General features: G+C 43.7%; 1 protein-coding gene across 1 annotated transcript in view; it reads left to right on the top strand.

The window, feature by feature from the left end:
• DNAI1 (dynein axonemal intermediate chain 1) overlaps positions 1-12798 on the top strand; it is a 285479-nt gene that overhangs the window by 225310 nt on the left and 47371 nt on the right. The window contains exons 14-15 of the mRNA XM_043987564.1: positions 6920-7009; positions 11062-11149. Coding sequence (XP_043843499.1) covers positions 6920-7009; positions 11062-11149 — 178 coding nt within the window. The remainder of the gene's footprint in view (positions 1-6919; positions 7010-11061; positions 11150-12798) is intronic.

Raw genomic sequence — 12798 nt, 5'->3', positions numbered from 1 at the left:
AAGGAAGTGTCAGTAGTTATAAACTCAGAACAAGAGGCTAATTAGGAAAGCTAAGGACAGCAGAAAGGATGGTTTGGGTTTGGGGAAAATAAGAGGAAGATCAAAGAAAGCCTCAGGAAGGATGGAATGATAATAATCAACAATGTAGAAAAGAAAGAGCCTCTTACATCTTATTTTACTTTTTTTCTTTGCCAAGGAGAATGACCTTGCAAGTGCAAAGGACAAAACAAGTGACTAATAGGGAGTGACTAGCAATACAAGTAGGGCAATAGTAAAAAAGCACTAGCTGCCCAGAAGGAAGCTCGAGTCACCGGGCCTAGATAAATGACATGTTTTAGAAACTGGCAGCTGTGATTGCTGAGCCACTGTCAGTGATCCTTGAAAAGGTTGGACAAATAGAAAAGGCACCGCGGGATTGGAGACGGGAAAATATGGTCCCAATTTTCCAAAAATGGAGTCTGCAGACTCAAGGTCAGTGAGCTTGACTCCAATTCCTGGCAGAATTCTAGATTGCATTATTAAGGGGATGGGTTGTAAACATATGAGGTAGCCTCAATCACAAGGACCCAGTCTGGCTTCATCAAGAACAAGTCTTCATCATCCTGGTGACTGACCTTTATGTAGTGCTTTAAAGTGCATTTACATGTGGGATCTCACTTGATATTCACAATGGTGTTGTGACGGTGGGACTATGCAGGTTATGCCCATTTTGCAGATTAGAAAACTGAGGCTTGGAGGAGTTAAATGACATGGCCACACAGGTAGTAGATGTTAGAGGAGGGGTTTAAACCTAGGTCGTCCTGTCTCTAGCCATTGTGTCATGCTGCTAGTCTTATTTCTTTCTTTCTTTCTTTCTTTCTTTCTTTTTACGGTTACTAGACTGCTTGATCAGGGAAATACTGTCAATATAGTTTACCTTTGTTCTAGAAAGCATTTGACAAAGACCTGGTATTCTTGTGGAAAAGATGAAGATGGCTGAGCTAGAGGATAGCACAAAATTTAGAACTTGTTGATTGGAGAAATGCAAATTCAAACAACTCTGAAGTACCACCTCACACCTAGCAGATTGGCTAATATGACAGAAAAGGAAAATGAGAAATGTTGGAGAGACAGCTGGAGGCTTGAAGTCAGGGAGATCTGAGTTCAAATCTAGCCTCAGACACTTACTAGCTATGTGACCCCGGGCAAGTGGTTTAACTCTATCTACCTCAGTTTTTTCAACTGTTAAATGGGAATACCTTTAGAAGGCTTGTTGTGAGGATTAAATGAGAGAATATTTGTAAAATGCTTAGCACAGTGCCTAGAATGTGGTAAGCACTTAACAAATGCTTGTTCCCTTTCCTGAATGGTTCAGTGGCAACTTAGAAAGAGGTCTTCAGTGGAGAATCCCAAGCATCTGTGTTTGTCCTTGTATTTGCTAAAATTTCATCAACGTCTCAGATAAAGGCATAGATGGCACAAAATTGGGAAGGACAGCTAGGACATTGAAGGACAGAGTCAAGACCTATAAAGATCTTGACAGATACTCTAGAACACTGGGGCTGAATCTAATAAGAAAACTGACAGGGACAAATGAAACATCTTACACCTTGGATTAAAAAATTCATTCCACGAGTCCAAAATGGGGCAAGTACAAAGGGGTGGGACAATTCATATGAAAAAGATCTGGGGGACCTTAGTGGACTCCAAATTCAATAGGAGTTAACAGTGTGATGTGGGAGCAAAGAAAGTTAATGCAATCTGAGGTTGCATTAAGAGAGCTAACATGTCTTAATACTAGGGAGATGATAGCCCCACTGCATCCTGCCCTGGTCAGAACACATCTGGAGCATCCTGGTAAATTCCAGGAGCCACATTTTGGGTCATCTAGTTGGCACAGTGGATAGAGCACTGGCCCTGAAGTTGGGAAGAGATGAGTTCAAATCTCACACTGGCTGTGTGATCCTGGGCAAGTCACTTCACCCCAATTGCTTTAAACATCCGGGACCCTGTCCAGTTGTCCTGATATGTATCTTGCCACTGGACCCAGATGTCTCTGGAGCAGAGAGTGAAGTTGATGACCTTGCACAAGCTTCCCTCACTTAAAATCCAATTCAATGCAAGTCAAGACATCACTCGATATCATGGACCTCTTCAGGAATGAAGAACAAATAAGAACCAGGAGCCACATTTTAGGAAAAACATTAATAAATTGGTGATCATCCAGAGAAGAGCAACCAGGATAGTGAAAAGACTTGATTTCATACCATTTATGGAAAAGTTGCATGAATAGAGAATTTTTAATTTGAGGAAGAAAAGATAGTTGGTTTTTTTGTTTGTTTGTTTGTTTTTAGTGAGGCAGTTGGGGTTAAGTGACTTGCCCAGGGTCACACAGCTAGTAAGTATTAAGTGTCTGAGGCCGGATTTTGAACTCAGGTACTCCTGACTCCAAGGCCACTGCTCTATCCACTGCGCCATCTAGCTGCCCCCAAGATAGTTGTTTTTTACAAGTGTTTGAAGAGGTGTCCTTCAGGTGTTTGGGAGATTAGACTTACTCTTCTTGGTCCCAGAGAGTGGTACACCTGCAATGAGTGAAAGTTGAAAAAGAGATGAAATTTAGGCCTTTCAGGCTTGAGATAGGGGAGGAAATACCCTAAAAATTAAAAATCACAAAATTACAAATTCCCAAAGATGGGATAAGAAACTACTAGAAAAATTGGAAGCAGTTTGGTTAATAAAGAAATTAGACCAGGATCTTACATCATCATAAACTCCAAGAAGTTCCAAACGGATCCTTAACTTAAATATGAGGTTATGTAATTTATTTAAAAATAGAGGAAAATGGAAGGAAGGAAGCCTCACTACCATAGGTAATGTCAGGTTTCTTCACCAAATAAGGGTTAAAAGTGATCCCAAAAGATTTTTAAAAGAACATTTTGATTACACAAGATTTAGAAACTTTTGTATGAACAAAATCATCAGAGCTAGGATTTGAAGGAAGCTGTACATTGAGGGACAAAGAAATGGCAAAATGCTCCAGTTTCTTTGTCAAGAAATCCCCAAAAGAGGTTAGAAAGAGTCAGGCATGACTAAAACACATCTAAACAACAAGTGCATTGAGGGAAGGGGAGTCTTTGTTGTCATTTATAAAAAGACTGGTAGGCAAGATAGATAGGGAATGAATATAAATAATCTCTAGGACCAAGAAAAATCACCAATAGATAAGTAGTCATAGGATATCCATTCATTTCTCAAGATGGAAAACAATTAAGAACCATGTGAAAGACAATTCCAAATCATTCACCATAAATGCACACAGAAAATGACTCAGAGGGCTTACCTCCCATCCAGGATATTGGCAAAGATGACAAAAGATGTAAATAGTCAATGTGGCAAGGGCTAAGAAACAGCAGTCCCACTAATACACTATAGGTAAAGTTGGGCATTGATTTAATCATTTGGAAAGCAATTTGCTTTAAAAAAAAAAAAGTTACTGAAATGTCCATACTGACTTAGAGATCCCATTGTTAGGTATACAGTCAAAAGAAGTCAAAGACAGAAAGAAAGGTTTTGTATCTGCCAAAATATTCCTACCAGCAAATCTTATGGTAGTGAAGGACTAGAAACAAAGTGGGAGGAATAGCTGGACAAATTGTTGTACTTGAATGTAATGAGAGGCAGGTAGGTGGCACAATGGGTCACTGGGCCTATAAGGGAGCACCTGAGTTCAAATCCAGCCTCAGATACTTACTAGTCATATGACTGGGCAAATCATTTATCCCCAATTGCCTCCAAAAACCAAAATGCATGAAATGAAATGTTATTGCACCTTATAGCACAGTGGAAAGACTACTAAGTTCAAGTCCCAGTTCTGATATTTATGACCTGTTTCACATTGGACAAGTTACTTAACCTCTCTGATCAAATCCAGCCTCAGACACTTGACATTTACTAGCTGTGTGACCCTGGGGAAGTCACTTAACCCTCATTGCTCCACCCCACCCCCCAAAATAAAAAAATAAATCTCTCTGAGCCTCAGTTTTCTCATCTGAAAAATAAGGTAGTTGGAGTTACCTCTAAGGGCTCTTGTAGCTCTAGCCCAGTGATTCTATGACCTCATGTCTGAACTGATGCAGAGTAAGCAGAACAAAGAAAGTTATACCCACAACGGCTAATATAATGTAAATGAATGATGAAACAAATGTGAATGTTGTATAAATATAATGACCAGTCTGGCTCCAAAGAAAAAATAGGAGATGCACAGCCCTTCTTTTCTTGGAGAGATGGGGAAGCATAGAGGTGGGTGTTTGCATATACTGGCAGACTATCACTGGGCAGGTTAGTTTTGCTGAACTGTTCTTTTTTATTATAAGGGAAGGCTCATTTGGGATGGGTGAGTGGAATATGCAAAAATTATTGTGATTTTAAAATAGTAAAACATCAGTAAAACTCTTTTCAGGTAGAATGGACTGCTTTGAGAGGTAGTCAGTGCCCCATCACAGAGGGGTATTGAAATGAAAACCATATATATATATATATATATATATATATATATATATATGTGTGTGTGTGTGTGTGTGTGTGTGTGTGTGTGTGTGTGTGTGTATATATATATGTGTGTGTATATATATATATATATACATATATATATATATATCCCTATTGAAGATATTGTAAGGGAGATTCTTCAGGCAGGAAGACCTTTGGAGTACCCTTCCTCTTCTCTCAGATGCCATCATACTATGTGAAAAAGAGAAGATTTAGGGGGCAGCTAGGTGGCACAGGGGATAAAGCACCAACCCTGGATTCAGGAGGACTTGAGTTCAAATCTGGCCTCAGACTCTTGACACTTACTAGCTGTGTGACCCTGGGCAAGTCACTTAACCCTCATTGCCCTTCAAAAAATAAAAAGGAAAAGAAAAGAAAAAAAAGAAGATTTAGGAATCATACTGGCCTCAAAGTTCATCCTTTTTTTCAGAGGACCAGTGACATTACAGGTGATGTCTCGATTTGCGCATAAATTGGATTTAAGTGAAGCAGAATTGTCCAAAGGAAGATATTGCATTTATGATAATATTAATATAGTGGGGTAAATGGGGTGTTTAGGGAGGACTAGCTCCTCTGGCGTGAGCCCTTTTCAGGGCTTTTCCATCCACCTTTTCTGTCTACCTTCACCCAATTCTCACTTGTGGTTCCTAGAAGCAGTAGCAAGCACAGTGGCCATACACTGGTAAATTGTCCCAGCAGATGAGCTAAAGCAGGTTAAGGGTCCTCCAATGTCTGAAGGACTGTCACCTAGAAAAGGAACTGGGCATTCTGTGTGGCTCCAAATGCAGAATGGGAACCAATGAGTATAAAGGACTTTCTAACAACTGGGATTGTCCAGCAATGAAACTAACAATCTCTTGAGGTAGCGAGCTACCTATTACCAGAGATGTTTAAGAAGAAACAGGATGACCACCTGTCACAAATATTATAAAAGGAATTCTATGGTTTGAGAAGTGAGATTAGATGATTCTAAGAAGCCTTTCAACTCTTAAGTGTATAATTCTTTGGGATAATTCAGTTCAATCAGGACGTGCTGTAGCTGAGGAAAATGGCATGAGCAGGAGCTGCATAATCAAGACTTCCTACCTAAGAGGCGGCTAGATGCTACAGAGATCAGAGGGCTTGGTCTAGAATCAGGAAGACTCTTTCCTCAGACTTTCATCCTGCGCAAGTCACTTAACTTCTAACTGCCTCAAGGTCCTCAACTTTAAAGTAGAAATCATATGTACTACATAACCCATATCAGATTGCTTGCTGTCTTGGGAAGAACTGGGGGGGGGGGAAATTTGGAATTCAAAATCTCACAAAAATGAATGCTGAAAACTCTATTTACTTGTCATTGGGAAAAATAAAATACGATTAAGTGAAAAAATTGAAAAGGATATTCTAAAACATGAAAGTAAAAAAATAATAAAATAAGGATCATAGCACCTGCATCACACGATCAAATGCAATTATTTATAAATGTTGTGAGGATCAAATGCAACAATATTTTTAAAGTTAACAAATGATTGTTCCCTTCCCTTCTCTGTTTACTTCCTCGGTGAGGTCAGGCCAGTTTTTCAAAACTGAACTAATGTTCAGGCTTCTACTCTTCCTATGTCCATTAGAGAGGACCCCATGGTCTCCTTCCCAGGTTCCTCCACCCCCCACACCTTCCATGAATACACTTCATTGCCTTTCTGTCCCCACCTACTCTGTGATGGGGACCAGTGCCCAGAATCCCATTTCTGGGAGGTGCCTCCTGTGCCGGCAGCCTGGGAGTCTTCAAAAATGGGAAAGCAGGAGCAGGCCTGGAGGCTTAGGGTTAGAAGGCTGCAAGGCCTTTGCAGGAAGGTAGAAGATTCTCAGGCTGTAGGTGAGACGTCACCTCCCAAGCCTCTGAAGCTAGAGAGCTCTTGGAGTTCTTTGGCGTCATAGAAACAATGAAGCTCAGCACCCAGCTCCAGAGAATGATTAGTCAGAAGAGGGCACTGCCAGCTGGTACGTTTGGGTGTCCACCATCACTGCCTCCCAGGCAGCTTTTGTTTTCGTATCAGAAGGAGTGGTTTGCCATTTCCTTCTCCAGCTTGCTTTGCAGATGAGAAAACTGAGACAAACAGGATTAAGTGACTGGCCCAGAGTCACAAAGCTAGTGTCTGAGGCCAGATTTGAACTCAGGTTCTCCTGACTCCAGGTCCAGAACTCTTATCCACTGAAGGATAGTCTTTCCCCTCACCTGAGGATGCCCTTCACAACACTTGCCCTAGTTGTGGTTTGTGGTACTTGCTCCAAGTACAAACCTTTCAAGTCACAGGAAGTTAGTTATGTGGTAAGAGTTAGGGAGAACTTGGTAGGAGTCTCCAGCTCACAGACTCATTCAAAGCCACATCGATTATTGTTGCTATTTCAGGTCAGATGGCAGAAGGATGACATGGACAACAATCTGAACTTCTTCTCGGTGTCATCTGATGGGAGGATTGTCTCCTGGACTCTGGTGAAGGTAATTATCTCCTCCATCCCCACCTAGTGTCTCCAGCTTCTTGCCTTTGTTTATCTCCAACCCTAATGGGGGAAGAGACAGCAGCACGGCACTGGACTTGGAATCAGGAAGCTCAGGGTTCAAATCCTATTTTAGGTGCTTACCAGTTGCGTGATTTTGAGCAAATCACATAACCTCTCTATGCCTCATTTTCCTTATCCATCAAATGAAGGGGTTGGACTTATGGTCCCTTTCAGCACCCAATCTATGATCCCATGAACCCAGCTGGGTCTGGATAGAATTCACTTTCCCCTGGGACTCCTTAGAAGAGAACAAAAAGAAACACTCGGGGCAGCTAGGTGGCGCAGTGGATAGAGCATCGGCCCTGGAGTCAGGAGTACCTGAGTTCATATCCGGCCTCAGACACTTAACACTTACTAGCTGTGTGACCCTGGGCAAGTCACTTAACCCCAATTGCCTCACTAAAAAAAAAAAATTAATAATAAATAAATAAATAAAATTTTTTAAAAAAAGAAACACTCATCTTCCCTCTTTACTCCTCTTCCTGTATCCTGCCCTTCCTTTTCTTTTCCCTCCATGTTATACAGGGATGAGGGTGAGGAGGAGAGATGTTCATGGTCATGGGTATTGGGAGCAACAAGAAAGCACCAAGAACCTGGTGCACAGAAATGGGGGAAGGTAACTGGAGGAGAAAGTGGTCAGAAATGATGAAGATCAAGTTGGCCAACCTCTGTTTTGCCATGGGTCAGCCCTGCCCAAGGGCATTTAGAAACCTTGGTTAAGTAGAGTATGGAGGGAGTCTCCCTGCTGGCTATCTTGTCCACCCCCCAGCATTTCAGCATCGATCCTGATTTTCTTGTTTCAGTCCCTTGGGGTCCTGCCCTCCAAAGCACTGGGAGCCAATGGGTTGATGATTCAGCCACTCCAGTCCCTACTAATGTGTGATCTTTCTTCTCCCAGAAATAATTCAATACAAAGAAATTCAACAACTACCATTTAAGCCCCTCCTATGTGCAGATGAGATCCAGATATTTAATAAGACTGGCCCCTACCCTCACCTTCACAACCTAGTGAAGAGATAGGATGTATACACAAAAAACCCATACAAAATAGAATATGATAGTGGGCAGCTAGGTAGCACAGTGGATAAAGCACCAGCCCTGGATTCAAGAGGACCTGAGTTCAAATCCAGCCTCAGACACTTGACACTTACTAGCTGTGTGACCCTGGGCAAGTCACTTAACCCTCATTGTCCCCAAAAAAAAGGAAAAAAAAGGAACCATTCACAACAGAAGTTTCTGAATTCACCTCAAAATAGAACATGATAAGTACATTTTGATAGCACAAATTCAGGGTCTAATGGAGGAAAGGTTTTTTTAAACTGTGAGAGTTAGAAACAGAAAGAGAAAGAGACAGAATGTCCATGGAGGAAGGAACATTTGAACTGAGTTTTGAAGAATTACAACAAGGGAAATCCAGGACCCTTCCTGGTGCAAGGGATGAAGTAGCAAAGACAGGTAAGCATCAGAGGGCTGACCCTTAAATGAATAGTCTGGGTGTCCTCAAGAGTCAACTCGGTTCAGGGCAATCAGCATTCTCTGAGCCCTGCTGTGGTCCTGCCTCTGTACTGAGGTGATGCTAGGGCAGAAACAGGAGAAGGGACTGATACAGCTGAGGTGGGAGAAGGGAAGGAGGAGCCCAGTCTGGCTGGGGAGAGGCAGTGAGGTCCCTATCACTGGAGCCTTGATCAGGTCCCTTCCATCTGAGATGCTGGGATTCTGTGATGAAATCAAGTGTCCAAATGGACGTTCAGAGCACAAACAGTGTGCGTTTGGGAAGCAAAGAAGTCCCTGGGGCTAGGAGTAGTTAGAAAAGGCCTCCTAGAGATTGGGGATTAAGCAAGACCATGAAGGATATGTAGGGTTTGATTGGAAATACCCAGTCTTGGGACATGATCCTGAGACGGGAGGCACCAACTGTACCTTCACTCCAACCAGGGGTTTCTAAGCACTGGGGCTGTGTCTCCTGCCTGGCCCTCAGCCCTGGTTTCAAACCCTAAGCCCAATCCTATCTCATTGCTTCAGATCCTGTCCCCATCAACCAGGGCCCATGATCTGTGACAAAAGTGACACTCCTCGGAGTAGGGGGAGTGTCACTGTCTAGTTGGGGAGATAAGACACACAGAATAATTCAAAACCAAGATAGTGTCAGAGCTAAGGAGGAGGCAGATTTCTACTCAATCTAAGGTTAGAAGAGGCCTTTGAAATTATCCAGACCAGGGAGTGTTAACATGGACCCCTTTGGAAATCTGGGGAAGACCATGGACCCTTCCCTTCTCAGAAGAAATGGGTTAAAATCATTGGAGGAAAGGCTAAATTTTAGTTCAAGTTTAGTAAAAATAAAGATGGAATTTTTTCTCCATTCAAGTTTTCCGATGCCCTGAAATCTTTTCCCAGGTGAAGAATTTCAGATCCAAACCAAACTTCTCATTTTATACATGAACTAAGACCCAAAAAGCTGACTTGCCCAAGGTCACATTTTTTAGTAGGTGACTGACTCTTCCCTTACTGGGCTTTAGTTAAAGTCAATTACTTTTGATGCATTTTTAAGGTATTATTAAAGAGTCTTGTAAAACAAGGACATTGGCTTCAAAATGGTCACTTCTCTGGGGGCAGGAAGACCTGGGTTTGAATCTCACCTCTGACATTAACTGTATGACCTTGGACAAATTATGTAACCTCTCCACGTCTCAGTTTCTGTCCCTGGAAAGAGGAGCCTGCAGTGCCTGCCTCACAGGGTAATACGACATAACTATATCTTAAATGACATTATGTAAACTGCTTGGAGAAAGAGGAGTCAGCCATCATGATTTTTACTCAGGCACTAAGCTCAGGGTGTGTTAGTCATCTCTGAGTAATAGATAAATAAGCGAAACTCCATCAAAGAGTAAAGCAGGTCTTTGCAACCAGCTGGTAAGCACCACAGCAGGCCAATAGAACAGGCAGGGAAAAAGAAGTTGGGGCCAGCATCAACGGAGACCTCCAGGAGGGGTAAAGGGGCCTTCAAGAGAAACACCCTGAAACCTTGGGTTCCCAGGGGAATTTGCCCCTCAAATGGGGGGGGGGGTACTGAAGAACAAAGTTGGAGCCTGGCCTAGAGCCAGACGACAAGAGATGGCATCCACACAGATGGAACAACTTCTTGGGAGGGGGAGTGGAGGGGGCTGAAGATGCTGCTAGGGAGCTGGTGCAGTCCACCTCAGAGGAGGACATTAGCTAAATGTCCATGATCGGTTCAGAACATTGCTCTGCCCTATACCCTTGTTTACTTTGGTCCTTGAATTAACATTAATTTCCTAGTAAAATTTTCCAGCTCAACCTCTGAGCACAAGGGGGTTTGAGAAGTGCTTTCACACCTCAGTCAAGTGGCATCCTTGGCTCGTTGCTAGTGGCCCATTGGTGTAGGAGAAGCCCAGAAATATCTCTGGGTTATAGGAAGGGGAAAGTCAGAAGGAAAAGAATGGCAGAGGGGGAGAAGGAGGCTCGTTTTTTGCTCTGTGCCCCAGTGTACTATATAGGTTCTAGGCCCCAGGCTTCCACCATTCAAGCTTAAAAATCCATTTTGCTCATGAGGCTTCCCTCTTAAAGCCAATAGTTCTCAAAGTAGGTTCCACAGTCTGTGAGATTCTTAGGGTCCCCCGGAACCTTTCACAAGGGGTCTGCAAGGTCAAAGCTACCATCATAATAATACTAAGATCTTAGATTTCTAATACAGTAACTATCAGTAGACATAATCCACATAAACAAAAGCAGGGCTGGGAGGGCGGTGCTTCAATAACTTTTCAAAGTGTACAGGAATTTGGGGAATAAAAAGTTTGAGAATCGTTGCTTTAAGATTTAAATTCATTAGAACAGCCAAGCTCTCTTTCTTTAGAAGCAAGGGTCCCCAGGGCCAACTTGCCTGAGCCTTCTCCCCACCTCCATCTCAGCATGTGGGAACACTAGCCCACCGATGCCAAGGATGGGTAATGACATCATCTTTTCTGCCCACAGAATGAGCTGATGCACACAGACATCATCAAGCTGAACGTGGAGGGCACCACGACTGAGGGGCCAGAGGAACTGAATGTGTACACAATAGGTATGAGTCCCGCTCAGCCACAGGCCTATCAGGCCTGCCTCGGACAGCTGGTGGCCTAGACTATCTGCTCATCTCATCCATCAGGGTTCACAGCTGCAGGGCCCCACCCAACCCTTGTCCAGACAGCCTGAGTCCATAAGGCAGCAGAGGAGTCCTAAATGAGCCCCTCTCTTCTATATCCTGTGGCTGAGACCCTGAACCCTCATTATCTCCCTAGGGCAATTCCTTCTTCCTGCATTCCCAACCATCCTATATCCCTGGGTACCTGGTCTCCTAATGGAGAGGAAAATTGACAGACTTTAGTTGTCTGTGTCCCCCAGGGGTACAAATACTAAATAGCTCTAGTGTTAGGAAACAGTAAGAGTCAAGGCTCAGGGACAGCTAGATGGCACAGGGGATGGGGCACCGGCCCTGGATTCAGGAGTACCTGAGTTCAAATCCGGCCTCAAACACTTGATACTTGCTAGCTGTGTGACCCTGGGCAAGTCACTTAACCCCCATTGCCCCACAAAAACAAAAAACAAAAAAAAAGAGTCAAGGCTCTTGGCCAAGGTAAGTCAAGTCAACTAGCATTTATTAAATGTCTACTGTGTGCTAGGCACTGTGCTATGGGCCAGGGGAAGCAGGCAGGAAGCCAGAGACTTAAGAGTTTCCTTTAACTGGAAAAAGTGGGTAAAAATGGACTTTTTAAATACAGTTATGAAACTGGTCAAAAACAGACTTAGAAAAACCAGGGCAACCTCTGCTCACACCAGGCAAGAATGTCATGGAGCAAGGCAACCAGGCTGATTGAAGCCAATGAAAATGGTCTGGCTCAGAGGCCAGACCAAGATGGACCCCATTCCTGTGCCTGTGAGCAATTTATTAAGTTTGTCCCTCCACAGAAGCATGCGGCCTGGAGCAGAGTAAGAACCACTGGTCTAGGAGGAGCATGTGGCTGCTGGGACAGCTCACTGCGGGAAGAGTTCCGCAGAGTGCAGATTGCTTGAGGCCAGGTTCCATTTCATTGTTTGTCTTTTGTATCCTCAGTGCCACGACCATGGCTTGGCTCGTTCTAATGGTTTGATAAGTCAGACCCCCTCCCCCAGAAAGCCAGGACCTGGAGATCCCCTAGATACTGTCCTTTAATCAGGAAAGGGCCCAGAAGCAAGGCATAAGCCAAGGACCAGGCAGACGGGCAGTTGGCAGCAAGCTAATGATAGTCAACAGTGTGGATCCTCACAGAAGGGAATGTGGGTCATAAAGGTTCAGTTGCAGGGAGCTGAGGCCCAGCCAGGCATTCAGGGCCCTTTACCAGCTGGCCCCAACCCACCCTTCCAGACTCATTATCCATTACTTTTTTTTTTAACAGGGCAATGGGGTTAAGTGACTTGCCCAGGGTCACACAGCTAGTAAGTGTCAAGTGTCTGAGGCCAGATTTGAACTCAAGAACTCCTGAATCCAGGGCCGGTGCTTTATCCACTGCGCCACCTAGCCGCCCCTATCCATTACTTTTTGAACCATCTTGTCAAACTGACTTTCCTGCTGTTCCTCACATGAAGCATTCCATCTTTCCTTTCTAGGCCTTTACACTGACTCTCCCTCGTGCCTTGCACACTCTCCCTCCTCACTTCCACCTTGTAGACTCCCTCACTGCCTTCAAGACTCAA

Source organism: Dromiciops gliroides, chromosome 1 (assembly GCF_019393635.1).
Source record: "Dromiciops gliroides isolate mDroGli1 chromosome 1, mDroGli1.pri, whole genome shotgun sequence".
Taxonomy (NCBI): Eukaryota; Metazoa; Chordata; class Mammalia; order Microbiotheria; family Microbiotheriidae; genus Dromiciops; species Dromiciops gliroides.
This window is presented reverse-complemented; position numbering and strand designations above follow the sequence as displayed.